We start from the raw sequence: 23660 nt of genomic DNA, 5'->3' as shown, positions 1-23660 counted from the left end.
TAAGCTGATCCTCTGAATGTCACTACTGATATCACAACTCCATTTTTTTAGAGTTTCAGTTACTATTTAGCCGAATCGCTCCCTACTTATATTAAATAAATAAAAACTAGTTTTGTTAACTGAAAGTAAGGAGCGATATTAAAACTTAAAAAGAACAGATATTACTTTGCATATGAAACGGGTTGTCCCCTCCGCAATCTCTCGCTCTTTACGCTAAAGCTTTTAATTGTTTTAAAAAGTAGAATTGTGGCAGAGAGTCAAACTCTAGCATAAAGAGCGAGGGATTGCGGAGGGGACAACCCATTTCATATACGGAGTAATTTCTGTTCGTTTTAAGTTTTAATGTCGCTCTTTACTTTCAGTTAAAAAAAACAGTTTTTTTTATTTAATATCTGAACGTTTTTGAATTAATTCATGTTCGATTTCTGCTCTCCGCACATAAATTATTAAAATGAAATTTGTATATTCATTCTTTTTTGGCTAAATGACTTTCTCTTAGTTTTGATCAGACGATTTTGAGAAATAAGGGTAGGGGAAGGAGGCCTAGTTGCCCTCCAATTTTTCGGTTACTTAAAAAGGCAACTAGAACTTTTGATTTTTAACGAACGTTTTTATTATTAAAAAATATACGTAACCTCAGAATTAACTTACGTAACACATTTTTATACTCTTATATTTTTATTATGTATATGTGGGGGTTTGTACCCTCCTTAATACCTCGCTCTTTACACTAAATCGTAAGTTTTGTCCCAATACTTTAAGAATGATCCCTGAATTAGAAAGGCCGTAGAATAAATAGTTGAAATTACTAAAAATACTTTAGAATAAAGAGGTGGTATTTATCTCCTCCTAAATATCTCGCTCTTTATGCTAAAGTATTTTTAGAGCCCTCATATGCTTAATAATCTCTGTTCGTTTTAAGTTTCAATGCTACTCCTTACTTTCAATTGAAAAAACGTTTTCATGTTTATTTTTTATTGTTTTTTTATAGTATAGTTTTATAGTATAGTTTTTTTTACTGCGCCCTTTTCATTGAATTTTTCTTCCCCCATGACATATTTCTCCAAGGAAAGATCCTCCCACGTAGCCCCTTCCCCTCAACCCAACCCCCCAAACTAAAAACAAATCCCCCTGAAAACGTCTGTACACTTCCCAATAACCATTACTGTATGTAAACACTGGTCAAAGTTTGTAACTTGCAGTCCCTCCCCCAGGGATTATGGGGGTGTAAGTCATTCCTAAAGACATAGTTAATATGGTTTTCGACTATGCGGAACAAAATGGCTATCTCAAAATTTTAATCCGTTGATTTTGGGAAAAAAATGAGCGTGGGAGGGGGCCTAGGTGCCCTCCAATTTTTTTGGTCACTTAAAAAGGGCACTATAACTTTACATTTCCGTTAGAATGAGCGCTCTGGCGTTATTCTAGGACCTCTTGGTCGATACGATGACCCCTGGGAAAAAAAACAAAAAACAAACAAACAAACAAATAAACACGCACCCGTGATTTGTCTTCTGGCAAAAAATACGAAACTCCACATTCTTGTAGATAGGAGCTTGAAAATTTTGCTACAGGGTTCTCTGATACGCTGAATGCGATGGTGTGCTTTTCGTTAAGATTCTATGACTTTTAGGGGGTGTTTCCGCCTATTTTCCAAAATAAGGCAAATTTTCTCAGGTTCGTAACTTTTGATGACAAAGAATAAATTTGCTAAAACTAACCTATTTAGAATCAGCATTAAAATGTGATTCTTTTGATGTATCTTTTAGCATCAAAATTTCGTGTTTTAGAGTTTCGTTTACTATCAAACAGTTCGTTACCACGAACTGTTTGAGTGATGTCTGTAGAGGCATGGATAGCTGATACATAAGATGAAATACCTATTCAGCGCTGGACCTGGCTGGACCTAATGCGTTGACGAACCAATCGATGAATAAAAACAAAGATATTTTTCAAGGATCTTATTCGCGACACGGCTGTTTAAACGGCTGTTTAAACGGCTGTTAAAACGGCTGTTTAAACGATTTACTACCAATTGGAAACCATTCGGATCATATCATAAGGCATCCCTTATGTATGAAAACAGGATGTAAGGGATCTGATAGTAAGCAAAATGTCATCAGGATTTCATAAATTATAACTAAGATAGTAGCTTTTATCTTCCAGGTTTTTTTTGCGAGCTCTCTACTATTTATTCTACTATTTACTACTATTCTACTATTTACTTTTTTACTACTTATTCTACTACTATTTTACTATTTTACTACTATTACTATTTTTATTTTCTACTATTTACTTTTTATTTTCTACTATTTTTCTTGTTTTCTACTATTTATTTTATTTTCTACTATTTACTATTTTACTACTTATTCTACTATTTACAATTATCTACTATATATTCTACTATTTACAGCAGAGATTTTCATAAAATCATGAAATTCAAAAACACCTAAATATTTTCATGGCTTTCGCATCATTTCTATCGTACAAATTGAATCCGAGACAACAGGAATAGTCACAAAGGATTAAAAAAATCTCACAAGAATGCACAAAATAGAGCGAGATTGCTCTTAAAGTAGCCGGGTTTAATTTAAAACCTTGAAAATAAGAACAAAAAAAGTAGAAATATTGATTTTATATCATATTTTTGGATTTTTCAGTGAGAAGGGGAAGGGGATTTCCGTAAGATTTTAAAAAGGTTTTTCCTTGTATAGGCTTGTGGTTATAATACTTCTCGTTTTTGGTGTTTGGTTATACTACCCTCTCAGAACCTAAATTAATCGTTGTATCTCTTTTAAAGCTTGGTAAATTTGTATGAATCTAATTGAAAATTCTATAAATCAAACAGAAAAAAAGCTTTGACAACTTTTGTTTAGCAGTTTCTTAGGAGATATTATATTATAATATCTATATTATACTATAATATATATATCGATATATATATATATATCGATATCGATATTATACTATAATATAAGTAGAAAATAATATACTACTTCAACTTATACTACTTCTGATCTCGTTGCTGCACATAAAGAAACATGATCTGCGATGATGCTGAATAAGAATATAGTTTACAGTTTCATCAATTTAGGATTCAATCCTAAATCTTAGAAAGTATTAATTTCCTTTTTGAAAAGCAAATTTTACATTTAGTTTCACACTACGTAGTTTCACACTAGAATTCATTGACAGAATTGATAAGTCAGACCTTCACGGTATGCTGTACATTTTTTTCAGTTTATTTGTGAGAGAGGGGGGGGGGTTAAAATAGTATAATATTTTTCCAGGTAACCCTAAGAAACAGTTATGGAGACTAGAATGAATTTCTTAGGGGGAGACGATCAAAAATTAGTCGGATCGCACAGAACATATAAGTAAGTTTAAAAACTCTAGCATATCAGAGGGACTAGGCAAAAGTAGGCTCAATTTTGGCTTCATATTAGGTATCCTTATTGATATTATTTCTTATAATTGCTGTTGAAAATTCCTGTTATATCTACTTTGTTTTGTTTTCTTGGTCCAAAGTTATTAGTGTGCGTATTTTTTTTTTAATAAAAATCTTGCCTAATTTTTTTTTGAACTCCCGGTAACCATTCCTGCAGTCTTTGGAACAAAAAATTTTGGGATGTTCAATATTTTAGGAGTTCAGGGTGAGCTGTTTTTCTTCTTTTTTTTTTCTTTATGAAACCTTGGCTACGCAGTTGTCAATATTGTCTCCGACTAGAAAAGTTTTGGTTCCAAAAACCAAAATCTTTGCGACAAGAGTGGCGATTTGGATTTCATTTTGTCAATTCTTTACTCCTTTTAAAGCAATTTTAACCCAAATTTAAAGCAATTTTAACCTTTTTTAAAGTAATTTTAGCAAAATTAAGTAAATCATTGACCGAAAGCATAAGTGAGTCATCAACTTATTGACAACGTTAATCAAGTTATTGTGTTCCAGAAAAATAGTAAAAACTTTCCTCATTAAGAACGGATGAATTTTTTATTATTATTATTTGTTTTTATGTTATCGAGTACAATCTGTGTTCTAATTCTTTTTTCACTTAGGGTGGCTGAGCATAGGTGTTGATTGAAATTTTGTTTTGTCCTTATTTTCACTGGCTAAATTTTTTTTACTATTCTCTTTTTTTATGTGGTCTGAATTTCTCTTATTTCTTTCCATATTCTGCTTAAGCTCCAATTGACCAGACATTTAATCTTTTTTGAAAAAGTTTGGAGAAGCCGGACATAACACACACAATCTCTTAGGTCATATTTGAATTTTAGAATATGCGACTCTCCAGATTATGACCCTATTGATAGATCAAAGGGCACCTTAATACAGACACACACAAAAAATGCATTTGTAACCAAATGTATCAAGACCGTAAAAATGTTGTCTTTTTAAAATTTATATTGTTTTTTAGTCAATCAAATTTAAAGTAACACATATTTTTATATCTTTACAAAAAAAGATGCTAAATAAAAAAACAATGTAATGTATGCTTTTTAAATCGAAACAGAAACTGCAATAACGAAACGGTTCTCTTAAAATTAGTATGAAAGAAAAAATTCAAAAACTAAAAATATCATATGGTATAGATATTGGTTTTGCATGTTCCGTGTAATTTTTTAACATTTCGATTTAAAGTAATCTCAAAAATCAGCAATAGTAAACAAACTTTTATGTACTTCTTGATTTTATTAATCTTAAGATTATTTTTAATTAATCTGTTTTGTATTTCTAATTATATTCTTAAACTAGACTTAATTATAAAATCAGAACTTTATATAAAACCAAGCACAATCTTGTTTCTAGTTTATCTTTCCAATTTAGATTGATGCAGCCTTTTGTTTTACACAGCTTACGAAGCGGGTGTTTACGAAGCTTATGAACACGGTGTTACAGCTTACAAAGCTTACACAGCTTAAAAACAGCTTAAAAAGCTTACAGCTTAAAAAGCTTACAGCTTACAATATCTGATTGTATTCAACCAGTGGATTTAGAATAAGGAGTCTAGGCAATAGAATAGAAAATTGCAGAATTAATTTATTGCTTTGCAACAAATTCAAATTTTTGGCCCTTTTTTACCGTAAATAAAAACTCTTTGTCTAATAAATTCTAATGGTATCATTTTAATATAAATAAATTTGTAAATATTTAGTAGATATTTGTGCCAGTGGAAGGGGAGAGCAATCAAAGCAAATTTTGAAGGACAACAGTAGTATACTATAAGTGGGTCCGGATGGGACCAAATTTGCGTATACCCTAAACCTCATCTACACATACCCCAAACCTCATTTCCATATTTCAATAGGCCTCAAATTTGCATATACCCTAAAACTCATTTGGATATACCCAAAGCATCATTCGCATACACCAGGCGGTATATACTTAACTTTTAGTAATCCCATGACAAAGCTATGAATAAATGTTTATCCCGGTTGAATGAAACCAGTTTACATTTTAAAAATTTACTTACCGTGAATGAATATAAAGCGGGATTTAAATATATTATATGAAATGACGTCGAGAATATAATTTTAATATCATTTAAATTAAAAATAAATAAAAAAAAATTAAAAACGAAAACTAAAAGTAATTTAAAACATTAAAAATAACGATAATAAAAACAGACGTAAAAACCGAAAAAGATAATAAAAAAGTAACAAAAATAAAAAAATTCGAAATTAAAAAAATAACGAAAAAAAAACAAACAAATTTAAAAATGAATAAAAAAATACAAGAAAATGAAAAATAAAAAAATCAAATTATAAAAATAAATCACATTTGAAAATTAAAAAAACAAATGAAAACAAAGTTAAAAATGAAAAAAAAACAGAAATAAATAAAAAGAAACAGCTAAAAATTAAAAATTAAAAAATTAAAAAAATAACTATAAAAAAGGAAATGCATAATACTTCTTAGAAAACAAACTAGTAACCATGATTTTTGTTTTTTTTTATAGGAGGAATATTATGATTAGAATTTGTTCTAAAATCACATAATAATGTTTTTGGAAACTTTGTTTGGTACTGGGGTAAGAAAAAAGTAAAAACGTTATGCTGGTAGCGAAAAAGATGTGTACTCAAATTTGGAAATGCGGATTTAGGAGGAATATAAAGAAAATAACTTGTTCTGAAACGACATTATAAAGTCCTTTCAAAGGTAATGTTTGGTGTTGGGATACGAATAAAGTCAAAAGCAATGTCAGGGATGATAAAAGATGTGTACTCCAACTTTAAAAACGCAGTGAAGAGGAATATTTAGGAAATTATTTGTCCTTAAGTGATGAAATCAAGGTAACCATAAAGTCGAAAAGTGGTATGGCGAGTGAAAAAGGTGTGCACTCCAACTTGAAAAAACGGGTCTTATTAAAATAATTGTTTGGTATTGGGATACGCATCAAGTCAAAAAATTATGTTAGGAGTGAAAAAAGATGTTTACTCCAACTTAAAAAATATTAAGAAAAGAACTTGTTGTGAAATGATATGATAAAGCCTTATGAAAAGTAATGTTTGTTGTAGGGATACGCATAAAGTTGAAAAGTAATATTGGGAGTAAAAATAAAGGTATGTACTTTAACTTGAAAAGAACAAGTTCTGAAATGATACAGTAAGGTCTTTTGAATAGTAATGTTTGGTGTTGAGGACCGCATAAAGTCGAAAAGTAATTTAAAAAGTGAAAAAGATGTATAAACCAACATGAAAAAATGGGGTGAACAGGAATACTAAGAAATTATTTGTTCTGACATGATATAATAAAGCCTAATGAAAAATATGTTTGGTAATGGGATATTCATAAGGCCGAAAAGAAATGTTGGGGGTGAAAAAAAAATGTGTACTTCAAATTAAAAACTGGGTTAAGAGAAATATTAAGAAAAAACTTTAATTAAGGACTTTTGAAAAGTATTGTTTGTTATAGGGGTTTCAATAAAGTCGAAAAGTAATGTTGGGAGTGGAAACAATGTGTACTCCAACTTGAAAAAAATGGGTTTAGAAGAAATATTAAGAAAACAGCTTGTTCTGTAATGGTATAATAAATGATTATGCAAAGTATTGATGGCTGTTATCGTAAGTATAAAGTCGAAAAGTAATGTTAGGTGTGAAATAAATGTATATAATGTCTGGCAAAAACAGAGTCTTGAGGAAAATTAAGAAAACAACTTGTTCTGAAAAGATACTTTAAAGCTCTTTGAAAAGTAATTTTTGGGTTGGGATTCGATAATATCGAAATTTAATGTTGGGAGTGAAAAAAATTTTTACTCAAAAACTTGAAAACTGTGTTTAGCAGGAATATTAAGAACAGAACTTGTTCTGAAATGACACAATAAGGTTTTTGAAAAGTATTGTTTGGTGTTGGGGTCAGCATAAAGTCAAAAGTAATTTTGGGAGTGAAAATAATGAATACACCAACATAAAAAACGGGTTTTGGAGGAATATTGAGAAATAAACTTGTTCTGAAATGATAGAATAAATCGGTTTGAAAAATAATTGTTGCATTAGAATATGCATATAATGTTAGAAGTGAAAAAGATGGGTACTCCATCTTGAAAAACTGGACCAAGAGAAATATTAAGATAAGAACTTGTTCTGAAATGATACAATGAAGGTTTTTGAAAAGTATTGTTTGGCGTTGAGGTAAGCATAAAGTCGAAAAGTGATGTTGGGAATGAAATAGATATGGTTTCTAACTTGAAAAAACGGGTTCAGGAAAATTATTTAGCAACGAAATTGTTCTGAAATGATATAATAAATCATTATGAAAAGTATTGTTTGCTTTTAGTGGAAGGATTAAGTCGAAAAGCATTGTTAGGAGTGAAAAAGATGTGTACTGCATCTTGAAAAAATGGGTTTAAAAGGGATATTTAGAAGAGAACTTTTCCTGAAGTGATATAATAAAGCCCCGTGAAAAGTAGTGTTTGGTGTTGGGATACGTATGAAGTCTAAAACTACTTTTAGGAATGACAAAATATGTGTACTCCGACTTTAAAAAACGGGGCTAAGAGAGATATTTAGAAAAAACTTGTTCTAAAATGATATAATGAGGTCTTTTGAAATATATTGTTTAGTGTTTGGGTAAGCATAACGTCAGAAAGTTATGTTGTGAGTTAAAAAGATGAATGCTCCAACTTGATAAAACAGGTCTGGGAGAAATATTAAGAAAAGTACTTGTCCTGAAATGATACAATAGATCATTATGAAAGTATTTTCTTGTGTTAGGGTAAGCATAAAGTCGAAAAGTATTGTTAGGAGTGATAAAGATATGAACTCTTTGTTGAAAAAAACAGGTTTAGGAGGAATATTAAGAAAAGAACTTGTTCTGAAATAATAAAATAAAGCCTTTTGAAAAGCAATGTTTGGTGTTGGGATACGCCTAAGGTCAAAAAGTAATGTTAGGGGTGAAAAAAGATGTGAAGTCAAACTTATTAAAAACGGAGTTGAGTAAATATTAAGAAAATTACTTATTCTGAAGTGATACAATAAAGTTTTTTGAAAAGTATTGTTTGGTTTTAGGCTAAGCATTAAGTCGAAAAATAATGTTAGGAGTGAGATAGATGTGTACTCCATCTTTAAAAAACGGGGTTAAGAAGAATATTATGAAAAGAAGCTTATGAAATGATTTAATAAAGACTTTTGAAAGTAATAATTGGGGTTGGGAAACGCATAAAGTCGAAATGTAGTATTGAGAGTGAAAAAAGACACATACTCCAACTTGAAAAGTGGAGCTAAGAGGGATATTAAGAAAAGAGCTTGTTTTGAAATGATACAGTAAGGCCTTTTTAAAATTATTATTTGGTTTAGGAGTTAGTATAAAGTCGAAGCGTAAAGTGATGATAGGAGTGAAAAAGATGTGTATTCCGACCTGAAAAAACGGGCTTAGGAAGAAAAGAACTTATTCTTAAATGATACAATAAGGCCTTTTTAAAAGTATTGCTTGGTGTTGGAGTAAGCATATAGTCGAAAAATGATGTTACGAGTAAAAAACCTGTGTACTCGAATTTGAAAAATAGGGTTTAGGCAGAAAAGAGCTTATTCTGAAATGATACAATAAAGCCTGTTGAAAAGTAATGCCTAGTATTCAGTAGTCCCATTATATTTCTATGAATAAATTTTTATCTGGGTTGAATGAAACAGGCTATAATACCATTGTCTTCTTCACCGAGTAAATATAAGGTAGGATTCTAAATGTAGGCTAATATATTAAAAGACACTGACTATTCATGCAGGTATGATGATAATAGAAAAAAACTACAACAATTAAACTAATTTCAAAAATGAAAAAATACAACAATAAAATGAAAAACTTAAAAAACAAAATAAATAAAAATAAAAATAAAAAACAACTAAAAAAAATAAAAAAGGAAATGCAAAATATTTCTTAAATTCTTAAGTCAAATTGTGTGAAAATTACGTTCGAAGACGAAATTTCTCTTTCCTCAGCCCTTAAATCTGGGCTGAAGATAGACTATGAACTGTTCTGAGTTTATGAACATCGGCGAATTCGTAGGTGCTGCAGGAAATGTCATCTCCTGACCATATTGTTGCAAACTGTCTCGATCAAAACTACAAATGCTCACGGTGTTCTGGCCCCCATATGAACTCCAGTGACTCACCTTGCAGTAACACCCCAAGTGTGTGAATTGTAGTAGAGATCGTGTTTGTTATAGTTTTCGTTGCTCCAGGTTAAAAGCTCTTGCTAATTCTAAAGTTCCGTGACCTTCTTGCTCGTAATCATGAATGAGCATGCTCTCGGTGTGCTCTCAGTGTCAGTCTCAGTGTGCTCTTTCAACATCAATGGGACAAAGGATAAAGTGTTAAGCCTTGATGAGAAACTAGCTAATTATGATGAGGTTTTCTTACGAGAACACCTGCTTCCAAGCTGCAGTGTAAACTTTCTAAGGCGAAGCTTAAGGCGATCGCCCGTCGTACCCGAGGAAGGTCTTCTGGTGGTCTTGCCTGTATAATTAAGTAATCTTTGCCAAGCTATTTGTCTCCTAGCTGCTACCAATCCTATGAACTCAATCTTGCAATCCGGCAAGTATTTGCCCCATGATGGGGCAAGACCTATTTCTTCCTTCTCCAGTTGTGCGAATGTCTGCAACAAATTAAAGACTCTCATATCTGGTATTGAGCGTCTGTGATATAAGTGGTGACATTACCGATTCCTCGACACGTAAGGAAGCGCCTTTTCAGTAATTATCCTCAGCCTTTAAGGTCCTAACGAAAGACCTCAGTTTTACATATATCCACGGCAGTGATTCTGTCTCAAATTTGGACCACTGTATCTTCTCTCCTTCATTACAAAATTCAGCAGTATATGTCGATGAAGATGACATAGATTATGATCATTTACCTCTGTACTTTGATATTACGGTTACTTTTGACGTATACTTGGCCCAACTATCACTGTCGCATAATCGGTTTGAAAAACGTGATTGGTCTTGTGTGAATTTGCCTCTTTACCCTACTGCACTTGGAGCTCTATTGTCCACCGTACGTGTCCCTTTCCATCTTCTTTGTTCAAACGCGTACCCCACTATTGATAATGCTCATGCTGATTTAAATTGATATTATCAATTTTGCAAGATGCCCATCGCACTCGTCGCATACTTCATTTTGCAACCCTAAACTTGTCTAGAGCATTTGACACTATTTGTCATACTCAAGCAGGGACAGCGTTATGCCAGAGAGGAGTAAATCCGTCGGTAATTCACATGCTTCGATTTTGGTACTCCTATTCTTACCTTTAACTTAAGTCATTAGATAAATCTTATCTTGGTCATATCCCTGTTCCTTGCGGAGTAAGACGAGAGGGAATCCTTTCTCCATATATTTTTAATACTTGTATTTAAGATGTGTTATCAAAAATATTGACTACGTACCTGCTAGGACGATGTGATATCTAGCTTATGCTGATAAGCTTCTTCTGATTAGTTAAACTGAGTCTAGTCTTGCCTGTTCAGTGAAGTAAGTTACTTCTGCTTTCCGCGATATTGGCCTGTATCTAATTATTGACAAGTGTGAGTTTCTTGTTTTCAACGGTAATAATTGTTCAGAATCACTACACTGCGGCAGTTTTAGTATTCCCTGTGTTAAATCGTTTTGTTAGCTTGGCATAACAGTTTGCGATTCTATGAATGCTCTCCGATCTTCTGCCTGCAAAGATATTAGTGATAAGCTGAAGTTCGGTTACTCTAAGATTGTGGCAAATCTTGGACACTATAGGAGAAGAGCGCTAAAGGCCTTTTTAAAAAGCATTAATTGGTGTTGGAATAAGGCCGAAAAATGCTGCTGAGAGAGAAAATTATGTATACACCATCATTTAAAAATGGGTTTAGGAGGAATATTAAGAAAAGAGCTTGTTCCAAAATAATATAATAAAGCAGCAGGACAAGTAATCTTTGGTGTTGGGATACGCGTAAAATTGAAAAGTGATGTTAGGATTGAAAAAAGATATGTACTCCAACTTTGAAAAAACGGGGTAAGAGAAATATGTAAAACATCACTTGTTCTGAAATGAAACAATAAAGTCTTTTGAAAAGTATAATTTCGTGTTTTGGTAGGCATAAAGTCAAAAAATTATGTCGTGAGAGAAAAAATACGTTCTCCTACTTGAAGAAAAAGGTTTAGGAGAAATATTGAGAAAAAAATCTTGTTTTTCCACTCCAAACATCGCTTTTTGACTTTATGCATATCTCCCAACACCAAACATTTCTTTTCGTAAGGCTTTATTATACCGATGCCGAAGAAGTTCTTGTCTTAATATTCCTCTTGTCCTGTTTTTATTGCTTCATCATTTTTCGAATTTTTAAATTACTTTTCCCCCCTTTTTTAAGATTGTTTCTATTTTCTTTGTTTTTCCAAAAAAAATTTAGGTTTGGATCTTTTCTATTTTGGAACTATTTTGAGACTAAATTAGAATGTTACTCTTAATACCTAGCCTGCAAATTGGTTGGAGGGGTTCAAACATCCCTGAAAATGATGTTAGCTACAAAAACCCCTGCCTCTTCAAACTTATAAAAATTATTACCGTAAAATCTTCTACCTCCACCGCTCTCCTTTATGCTGAAGTGAAAATTTCGGATACGTTGAGGATGTCCTTCATCTTTTTCCCCTTTTTTTAACATTTAAATTACTAATTTTTTTTTAGTTGGGCTCAGAGAATTCTGGCTCCCGCAGGCTACTGGCACGACCCTCTTGATGAACCAACGTACAAGAAGAAGAGCAAATTTCTGGCAGATATTAACAATGAAGTTTTCATTAACCAAAAATACAGAACAAATATTCTAAGGCTTCAAAAACTAGTATTGGTCAAATTTAACAACGACACTACCGTACAGCCCAAAGATTCCTCTTGGTTTGGATTTTATAAACCTGGAACGCTTAACATTCAGAGATTAAATGAAAGCTCTCTTTGGTTTGAAGATAGAATTGGTTTAAGACAGATGGGAAATCGTCTTCTTTTACTGGCCAAGAATGGAGACCATCTGCAGTTTACAGAAGAATGGCTTATAACCAATATTGTTCGACCTTTTTTCAAATAATCTCTCAACATATTTCAGATTATGCTATATTTTTATACTACTTTATTGGACAGATCCACAACGATGTATGTCGGGATTTATGTCATTTTCAATCACTAATTAAGAAAGCATGTAATTTATTCTCTTATTAAAACTTTTAAATTCTATTCTTTTATTTAATATCCAGTAGTGACGGCCCTCTTCTTCCGAACCAACAGACAGGGGGTCTGGAAATGAAGTTACTATATCTTCAAGGCGCTATTACGCACCCCTGGGTCTTATGCAATACTATAGTGCACCTGTAATGCTATAGTACACCTACGTAATAGGGAAGGTTTTCTAAGAGATACAGGTGTCTGTTAAATAATAGTGTTTTTACTTTTGTTGTTATATAATAAAGAGTGTTTACTTTGGGCTGTTACGTAATAGGGAATGATTTCTGTGGGTGTTGCATAATAGAAAATGTTCGCCTGTGGCAATGATGATGTAACTTTACGTGAATTGGTCTTTTTATTGGGAATGACATAATGACAGCGCACACATGGGATGTGTCGATATGGTGGTGCACACAAGTGTGTTACGTAATGAAGGTTACACACACGGGTGGTTACTTAATACTTTAAGAGATTGTTTCTTCATGACCTCATTTTTCTTTCAAGGTGTTTTTTCTTCTTGCAATGACTTTTATTCAGGATTTTATTTTCTTTCTAGGTGTTATTCTCTTTCAAAGTTTTTTTTTTAGATTTCATGTTCTTTCAAGACTTTTTTCAGGGAACCTTTATAATCAAAAGATTTTTGTCCGCATTAGGGTTCAAAGGAGATTTCCATCCCACAGAATGGAGTACTAGACAGGTGGACCATGAAAGGCTTTCTAATATTATTATTCAGGAAATATTTTGTATGTTATAACCTATAGCACGCACGGGGGAAATCCCTGCCCCGCCTTTTAGAATGATTAATTTGATCACATGTTTCAAATCTTTTCCATATTAGAGCGCATGCGTCCCAATGCTATTGATTTTTGCTCTATTGGATGCACGTGCCTGCTACAGTGTTATTAATTTTTTGCTATCGAATCAATGAAATGTTAAAAAGCATTGTCTTTAAATGTTCAATTGCAAAAACGATTACGTATTGAAAATTCGTCCTTGAAAAAAAAATCTACAGAATACAGACTTTTGTAAATACAATTTTCTTAAAATAAAAAACCACTATAAAATCACAAAACAGCAATTAAAACTCCATAAATGAAAAAAAAACAAAAAAAGAAAATACTGATATGTAACAAAATATAAGCAAAAAACAAGCCTGAATAAAAGAAAGAAGAGGGTCCTTGCAAGAAATTACAAGGATAGAGGGTTGGAGGGCTGATATTAAAGGTAAATTTGATTATAAGTATTGTTTTTAGAGGTAAATTCGATTGTAATTCTGATGTTATAGAATATTGTGCCATATTAGCACATGTTTCTTAGAAATCTTAATCAAAATGCCTTGTTTATGTTGCTCCATTAGTTGCGCCTGTCTGTTACATTCCATTACTTGAATCTTGATACTAGCAAAGTCACATTTAAAAAAATGAAACATGGTGACGGAAAAAAGAGCTGGTTGATTCGCTTGTTTGGTTGATAGGTTGTAGAAAAATGTCTAACTGAAGGTAAGTACGCTTAGCATGGCACTTTAAGGCAGTATCAGATGGTGGCACCATCAACAAAGCTCAAGGGCAATCATTAGAAAAATCTGGTATAGATCTGAATAAAGATTGGTTTTCCCATGGAAAATTATATGCTGCATGTTCAAGAGTCGGTAAACCTGACAATCTATTTATATGCACAGACAATGGGATAGCGAAGAATGTATATTCGAAAGTTTTACGTAGTTAAAAACATATATATATATATATATATATATATATATATATATATATATATATATATATATATATATATATATATATATATATACTAGCTGTTGGGGTGGCGCTTCGCGCCACCCCAACACCTAGTTGGTGGGGGCGCTTCGCGCCCCACCCCCCCCAAGCCCCCCCGCGCGCGTAAGTCGTTACGCGCCATAATAGTTACGCGCCATTGTAGTTGTGTCCCTATGTCCCACCTGTGAATATAGATATATATATATATATATATATATATATATATATATATATATATATATATATATATATATATATATATATATTTATATATATATATATGTATATATATATATATGGTTTTAACTACGTAAAACTTGCGAATATACAACATTCTTTGCTGTCCCATTGTCTTTGCATATAAATAGATTGTCAGGTTTACCGACTCTTGAACATGCAACATATAATGGTCCATGGGAAAACAATCTGTATTCAGATCTATACCTCATGATTCTAATGATTGCCCTTGAGCTTTGTTGATGGTGATTGCTAATCGACCATTCCCTGTCCCGGTGTCCCGGTCGTCATTTATATCCCCCTGTTTCCCCCGGTGTCCCCGTTGTAGTTGTGTCCCTGTGTCCCGGTCGTCATTTATATTCCCTGTGTCCCGGGTCCCGGTCGTCATTTGTATCCCGGTGTCCCGGTCTGTATATACATTCGTTTTTTAGTTTTGTTTTTCTCCTTTATTTTTTTCCTTTTTTTTTCTTTTTTAGTTTATTTAGATTTTTAGATTTTTTAGTTTTTTTATTAGTTTTTAGTTTTTTTTCTTTTTAGTTTTTTTGTAGTTTTTACCTTCTTTTTAGTTTTGTTAGTTTTTTTTTACTTATGTCCTGGTCGTCATTTATACTCCCTGTGTCCCGGTGCTTTGTTGATTGCTAATCGAACATTCCTTTTGTCCTGGTCGCTTTCTCTTTGAGTGTCGTCATTTATCTTTTTCTTTTTTAGTTCTTTTAGTTTTTACCTTTTTTAGTTTTTTTTTAGTTTTTTAGATGAAATTTTTTTTTAGTTTTTTCCTTTTTTTCTTTTTAGTTTTTTATTGGTTTTTACCTTTATTTTAGCTTATTTTTCAGTTTTTTCCTTTTTTTAGTTTTTTATTTTTTTTAGTTTTTTACCTTTTTTTAGTTTTTTTAGTTTTTTTTTAGTTTTTTTAGTTTTTTAGCTTTTTTACTTTTTTTTATTAGTTTTTAGTTTTTTTGTAGTTTTTGCCTTTTTTTAGTTTTTTCCTTTTTTTCTTTTTAGTTTTTTATTGGTTTTTACCTTTATTTTAGCTTATTTTTCAGTTTTTTCCTTTTTTTAGTTTTTTATTTTTTTTAGTTTTTTACCTTTTTTTAGTTTTTTTAGTTTTTTTTTAGTTTTTTTAGTTTTTTAGCTTTTTTACTTTTTTTTATTAGTTTTTAGTTTTTTTAGTTTTTTACCTTTTTTTAGTTTTTTTATTTTTTTTAGTTTTTTAGCTTTTTTATTTTTTTTATTAGTTTTTAGTTTTTTTTTGTAGTTTTTGCCTTTTTTTTAGTTTTTTTAGTTTTTTAGCTTTTTTATTAGTTTTTAGTTTTTTTTGTAGTTTTTGCCTTTTTTTAGTTTTTTTAGTTTTTTAGCTTTTTTATTTTTTTTATTAGTTTTTAGTTTTTTTTGTAGTTTTTTCCTTTTTTTAGTTTTTTCAGTTTTGACGTCACCTGATCCAGTTTTTTCAGGTGACGTCACCTGATCCACGATCCACAGATCCACAGACAACTTATTTTTATATATATAGATAGTTTTTTTTTTACTTATGTCCTGGTCGTCATTTATACTCCCTGTGTCCCGGTGCTTTGTTGATTGCTAATCGAACATTCCTTTTGTCCTGGTCGCTTTCTCTTTGAGTGTCGTCATTTATTTTTTTCTTTTTTAGTTCTTTTAGTTTTTACCTTTTTTAGTTTTTTTTAGTTTTTTAGATGAAAATTTTTTTTAGTTTTTTCCTTTTTTTTCTTTTTAGTTTTTTATTGGTTTTTACCTTTATTTTAGCTTATTTTTCAGTTTTTTCCTTTTTTTTAGTTTTTTTTTTATTTTTTATTTTTTTAGTTTTTTACCTTTTTTTAGTTTTTTTTAGTTTTTTTAGTTTTTTAGCTTTTTTACTTTTTTTATTAGTTTTTAGTTTTTTTTGTAGTTTTTGCCTTTTTTAGTTTTTTCAGTTTTTTTTTAGCTTTTTATTGGTTTTTACCTTTATTTTAGCTTATTTTTCAGTTTTTTCCTTTATTTTTTAGTTTTTTTTTAGTTTTTAGTTTTTTTAGTTTTTTACCTTTTTTTAGTTTTTTTAGTTTTTTTAGTTTTTCAGCTTTTTTATTTTTTTTATTAGTTTTTAGTTTTTTTTGTAGTTTTTGCCTTTTTTAGTTTTTTTAGTTTTTTAGCTTTTTTATTAGTTTTTAGTTTTTTTTTGTAGTTTTTGCCTTTTTTTAGTTTTTTTAGTTTTTTAGCTTTTTTATTTTTTTTATTAGTTTTTAGTTTTTTTGTAGTTTTTGCCTTTTTTTAGTTTTTTCAGTTTTGACGTCACCTGATCCAGTTTTTTCAGGTGACGTCACCTGATCCACGATCCACAGATCCACAGACAACTTATTTTTATATATATAGATAGAGATATATATATATATATCTTCTATATATATAAAAATAAGTTGTCTGTCTGTGGATGTGTGGATGGATGTGTCAGGTGACGTCACCTGAAAAAACTGGATCAGGTGACGTCAAAACTGAAAAAACTAAAAAAAGGCAAAAACTACAAAAAAAAAACTAAAAACTAATAAAAAAAATAAAAAAGCTAAAAAACTAAAAAAACTATAAAGGTAAAAACCAATAAAAAACTAAAAAAAAAAACTGAAAAAACTAAAAAAAGGCAAAAACTACAAAAAAAAACTAAAAACTAATAAAAAAAGTAAAAAAGCTAAAAAACTAAAAAAACTAAAAAAACTAAAAAAAGGTAAAAAACTAAAAAAAAATAAAAAATAAAAAAAAACTAAAAAAAAGGAAAAAACTGAAAAATAAGCTAAAATAAAGGTAAAAACCAATAAAAAACTAAAAAGAAAAAAAGGAAAAAACTAATAAATGACGACACTCAAAGAGAAAGCGACCAGGACAAAAGGAATGTTCGATTAGCAATCAACAAAGCACCGGGACACAGGGAGTATAAATGACGACCAGGACAAAGCACCGGGACATAGGGAGTATAAATGACGACCAGGACATAAGTAAAAAAAAATTAACAAAACTAAAAAGAAGGTAAAAACTACAAAAAAGCTAAAAAGAAAAAAAAACTAAAAACTAATAAAAAAACTAAAAAATCTAAAAATCTAAATAAACTAAAAAAGAAAAAAAAAGGAAAAAAATAAAGGAGAAAAACAAAACTAAAAAACGAATGTATATACAGACCGGTACACCGGGATACAAATGACGACCGGGACACAGGGAATATAAATGACGACCGGGACACAGGGACACAACTACAACGGGGACACCGGAGGAAACAGGGGGATGTAAATGACGACCGGGACACCGGGACAGGGAATGGTCGATTAGCAATCACCATCAACAAAGCTCAAGGGCAATCATTAGAATCATGAGGTATAGATCTGAATACAGATTGTTTTCCCATGGACCATTATATGTTGCATGTTCAAGAGTCGGTAAACCTGACAATCTATTTATATGCAAAGACAATGGGACAGCAAAGAATGTTGTATATTCGCAAGTTTTACGTAGTTAAAACCATATATATATATATCTATCTATATTCACAGGTGGGACATAGGGACACAACTACAATGGCGCGTAACTATTATGGCGCGTAACGACTTACGCGCGCGGGGGGGCTTGGGGGGGGGCGCGAAGCGCCCCCACCAACTAGGTGTTGGGGTGGCGCGAAGCGCCACCCCAACAGCTAGTCTATATATATAAAAATAAGTTGTCTGTCTGTGGATGGATGGATGGATGTGTCAGGTGACGTCACCTGAAAAAACTGGATTAGGTGACGTCAAAACTGAAAAAACTAAAAAAAGGCAAAAACTACAAAAAAAACTAAAAACTAATAAAAAAAATAAAAAAGCTAAAAAACTAAAAAAACTATAAAGGTAAAAACCAATAAAAAACTAAAAAAAAACTGAAAAAACTAAAAAAAGGCAAAAACTACAAAAAAAAACTAAAAACTAATAAAAAAAGTAAAAAAGCTAAAAAACTAAAAAAACTAAAAAAACTAAAAAAAGGTAAAAAACTAAAAAAAATAAAAAATAAAAAAAAACTAAAAAAAGGAAAAAACTGAAAAATAAGCTAAAATAAAGGTAAAAACCAATAAAAAACTAAAAAAAAGGAAAAAACTAATAAATGACGACACTCAAAGAGAAAGCGACCAGGACAAAAGGAATGTTAAAAAAGCTAAAAAACTAAAAAAACTAAAAAAAGGTAAAAAACTAAAAAAACTAAAAACTAAAAAAAAACTAAAAAAGGTAAAAACTAAAAGAACTAAAAAAGAAAAAAATAAATGACGACACTCAAAGAGAAAGCGACCAGGACAAAAGGAATGTTCGATTAGCAATCAACAAAGCACCGGGACACAGGGAGTATAAATGACGACCAGGACAAAAGTAAAAAAAAAATTAACAAAACTAAAAAGAAGGTAAAAACTACAAAAAAACTAAAAAGAAAAAAAAACTAAAAACTAATAAAAAAACTAAAAAATCTAAAAATCTAAATAAACTAAAAAAGAAAAAAAAGGAAAAAAATAAAGGAGAAAAACAAAACTAAAAAACGAATGTATATACAGACCGGTACACCGGGATACAAATGACGACCGGGACACAGGGAACATAAATAACGACCGGGACACAGGGACACAACTACAACGGGGACACCGGGGGAAACAGGGGGATATAAATGACGACCGGGACAAAAAAACTAAAAAGAAATAAAAACTAAAAACTAATAAAAAAAACTAAAAAATCTAAAAATCTAAATAAGCTAAAAAAGAAAAAAAAGGAAAAAAATAAAGGAGAAAAACAAAACTAAAAAACGAATGTATATACAGACCGGGACACCGGGATACAAATGATGACCGGGACCCGGGACACAGGGAATATAAATGACGACCGGGACACAGGGACACAACTACAACGGGGACACCGGGGGAAACAGGGGGATAACCTGACAATCTATTTATATGCAAAGACAATGGGACAGCAAAGAATGTTGTATATTCGCAAGTTTTACGTAGTTAAAACCATATATATATATATATCTATATTCACAGGTGGGACATAGGGACACAACTACAATGGCGCGTAACTATTATGGCGCGTAACGACTTACGCGCGCGGGGGGGCTTGGGGGGGGGGGGGGGCGCGAAGCGCCCCCACCAACTAGCTGTTGGGGTGGCGCTTCGCGCCACCCCAACAGCTAGTATATATATATATATATATATATATATATATATATATATATATATATATATATATATATATATATATATATATATATATATATATATATATATATATATATATATATATATCTATATATATAAAAATAAGTTGTCTGTCTGTCTGTGGATGGATAAGGTGACGTCACCTGAAAAAACTGGATCAGGTGACGTCAAAACTGAAAAAACTAAAAAAAGGCAAAAACTACAAAAAAAACTAAAAACTAATAAAAAAAATAAAAAAGCTAAAAAACTAAAAAAACTAAAAAAAGGCAAAAAACTACAAAAAAAACTAAAAAACTAATAAAAAAGCTAAAAAACTAAAAAAACTAAAAAAAGGTAAAAAACTAAAAAAACTAAAAACTAAGAAAAACTAAAAAAAAAGGAAAAAACTGAAAAATAAGCTAAAATAAAGGTAAAAACCAATAAAAAACTAAAAAAAAACTGAAAAAACTAAAAAAAGGCAAAAACTACAAAAAAAAAACTAAAAACTAATAAAAAAAGTAAAAAAGCTAAAAAACTAAATAAACTAAAAAAACTAAAAAAAGGTAAAAAACTAAAAAAAAATAAATAAAAAAAAACTAAAAAAAAGGAAAAAACTGAAAAATAAGCTAAAATAAAGGTAAAAACCAATAAAAAACTAAAAAGAAAAAAAGGAAAAAACTAAAAAAAATTTTCATCTAAAAAACTAAAAAAAACTAAAAAAGGTAAAAACTAAAAGAACTAAAAAAGAAAAAAATAAATGACGAAACTCAAAGAGAAAGCGACCAGGACAAAAGGAATGTTCGATTAGCAATCAACAAAGCACTGGGACACAGGGAGTATAAATGACGACCAGGACATAAGTAAAAAAAAAAACTATCTATATATATAAAAATAAGTTGTCTGTGGATCTGTGGATCGTGGATCAGGTGACGTCACCTGAAAAAACTGGATCAGGTGACGTCAAAACTGAAAAAACTAAAAAAAAGGCAAAAACTACAAAAAAAACTAAAAACTAATAAAAAAAACTAAAAAAACTAAAAAAAAGGCAAAAACTACAAAAAAAACTAAAAACTAATAAAAAATCTAAAAAACTAAAAAAACTAAAAAAAAGGCAAAAACTACAAAAAAAACTAAATACTAATAAAAAAAATAAAAAAGCTAAAAAACTAAAAAAACTAAAAAAACTAAAAAAAGGTAAAAAAACTAAAAAAACTAAAAACTAAAAAAAACTAAAAGAAACTAAAAAACTGAAAAATAAGCTAAAATAAAGGTAAAAAACCAATAAAAAACTAAAAAAAAAAAACTGAAAAAACTAAAAAAAGGCAAAAACTACAAAAAAACTAAAAACTAATAAAAAAAGTAAAAAAGCTAAAAAACTAAAAAAAACTAAAAAAACTAAAAAAAAACTAAAAAAAGGTAAAAAACTAAAAAAAAAATAAAAAATAAAAAAAAAACAAAAAAAAAGGAAAAAAGGAAAAAACAAAGCACCGGGACACAGGGAGTATAAATGACGACCAGGACATAAGTAAAAAAAAACTAACAAAACTAAAAAGAAGGTAAAAACTACAAAAAAACTAAAAAGAAAAAAAAAACTAAAAACTAAAAAATCTAAAAATCTAAATAAACTAAAAAAGAAAAAAAAGGAAAAAAATAAAGGAGAAAAACAAAACTTAAAAAAAGGCAAAAACTACAAAAAAACTAAAAACTAATAAAAAAAGTAAAAAAGCTAAAAAAACTAAAAAAAGGTAAAAAACTAAAAAAAATAAAAAATAACTAAAAAAAAGGAAAAAACTGAAAAATAAGCTAAAATAAATGTAAAAACCAATAAAAAACTAAAAAGAAAAAAAGGAAAAAACTAAAAAAAATTTTCATCTAAAAAACTAAAAAAAACTAAAAAAGGTAAAAACTAAAAGAACTAAAAAAGAAAAAATAAATGACGACACTCAAAGAGAAAGCGACCAGGACAAAAGGAATGTTCGATTAGCAATCAACAAAGCACCGGGACACAGGGAGTATAAATGACGACCAGGACATAAGTAAAAAAAAACTAACAAAACTAAAAAGAAGGTAAAAACTACAAAAAAACTAAAAAGAAAAAAAACTAAAAACTAATAAAAAAACTAAAAAATCTAAAAATCTAAATAAACTAAAAAAGAAAAAAAAGGAAAAAAATAAAGGAGAAAAACAAAACTAAAAAACGAATGTATATACAGACCGGGACACCGGGATACAAATGACGACCGGGACACAGGGAATATAAATGACGACCGGGACACAGGGACACAACTACAACGGGGACACCGGGGGAAACAGGGGGATATAAATGACGACCGGGACACCGGGACAGGGAATGGTCGATTAGCAATCACCATCAACAAAGCTCAAGGGCAATCATTAGAATCATGAGGTATAGATCTGAATACAGATTGTTTTCCCATGGACCATTATATGTTGCATGTTCAAGAGTCGGTAAACCTGACAATCTATTTACATGCAAAGACAATGGGACAGCAAAGAATGTTGTATATTCGCAAGTTTTACGTAGTTAAAACCATATATATATATATATATATATATATATATATATATATATATATATATATATATATATATATAATTATATATATATATATATATATATATATATATATATATATATATATATATATATATATATATATATATATATATATATATATATATACATATATATATATATATATATATATATATATATATATATATATATATATATATATATATATATATATATATATATCTATATTCACAGGTGGGACATAGGGACACAACTACAATGGCGCGTAACTATTATGGCGCGTAACGACTTACGCGCGCGGGGGGGCTTGGGGGGGGGGGTTTCGCGAAGCGCCCCCACCAACTAGGTGTTGGGGTGGCGCGAAGTGCCACCCCAACAGCTAGTATATATATATATATATATATATATATATATATATATATATATATATATATATATATATATATATATATATATATATATATATATATATATATATCTTCTATATATATAAAAATAAGTTGTCTGTGTGTGGATCTGTGGATGGATCAGGTGACGTCACCTGAAAAAACTGGATCAGGTGACGTCAAAACTGAAAAAACTAAAAAAAGGCAAAAACTACAAAAAAAACTAAAAACTAATAAAAAAAATAAAAAAGCTAAAAAACTAAAAAAACTAAAAAAGGCAAAAACTACAAAAAAAACTAAAAACTAATAAAAAAGCTAAAAAACTAAAAAAACTAAAAAAAAGGCAAAAACTACAAAAAAAAACTAAAAACCAATAAAAAAAATAAAAAAGCTAAAAAACTAAAAAAACTAAAAAAAGGTAAAAAACTAAAAAAACTAAAAACTAAAAAAACTAAAAAAAAGGAAAAAACTGAAAAATAAGCTAAAATAAAGGTAAAAACCAATAAAAAACTAAAAAAAAACTGAAAAAACTAAAAAAAAAATTTCATCTAAAAAACTAAAAAAACTAAAAAAGGTAAAAACTAAAAGAACTAAAAAAGAAAAAAATAAATGACGACACTCAAAGAGAAAGCGACCAGGACAAAAGGAATGTCCGATTAGCAATCAACAAAGCACCGGGACACAGGGAGTATAAATGACGACCAGGACATAAGTAAAAAAAAAAACTAACAAAACTAAAAAGAAGGTAAAAACTACAAAAAAAACTAAAAAGAAAAAAAAACTAAAAACTAAAAAATCTAAAAATCTAAATAAACTAAAAAAGAAAAAAAAGGAAAAAAATAAAGGAGAAAAACAAAAC

General features: G+C 29.9%; 1 protein-coding gene across 1 annotated transcript in view; it reads left to right on the top strand.

Moving 5' to 3' along the window:
- Positions 1–12673, top strand: part of LOC136027936 (palmitoyl-protein thioesterase 1-like) — a 35177-nt gene extending 22504 nt beyond the window's left edge. The window contains exon 5 of the mRNA XM_065705407.1: positions 12140–12673. Coding sequence (XP_065561479.1) covers positions 12140–12533 — 394 coding nt within the window. The 3' untranslated portion in view covers positions 12534–12673. The remainder of the gene's footprint in view (positions 1–12139) is intronic.
- The last annotated feature ends 10987 nt before the right edge of the window (positions 12674–23660 follow it).

Source organism: Artemia franciscana, chromosome 6 (genome assembly GCF_032884065.1).
Source record: "Artemia franciscana chromosome 6, ASM3288406v1, whole genome shotgun sequence".
Classification (NCBI taxonomy): Eukaryota; Metazoa; Arthropoda; class Branchiopoda; order Anostraca; family Artemiidae; genus Artemia; species Artemia franciscana.
This window is presented reverse-complemented; position numbering and strand designations above follow the sequence as displayed.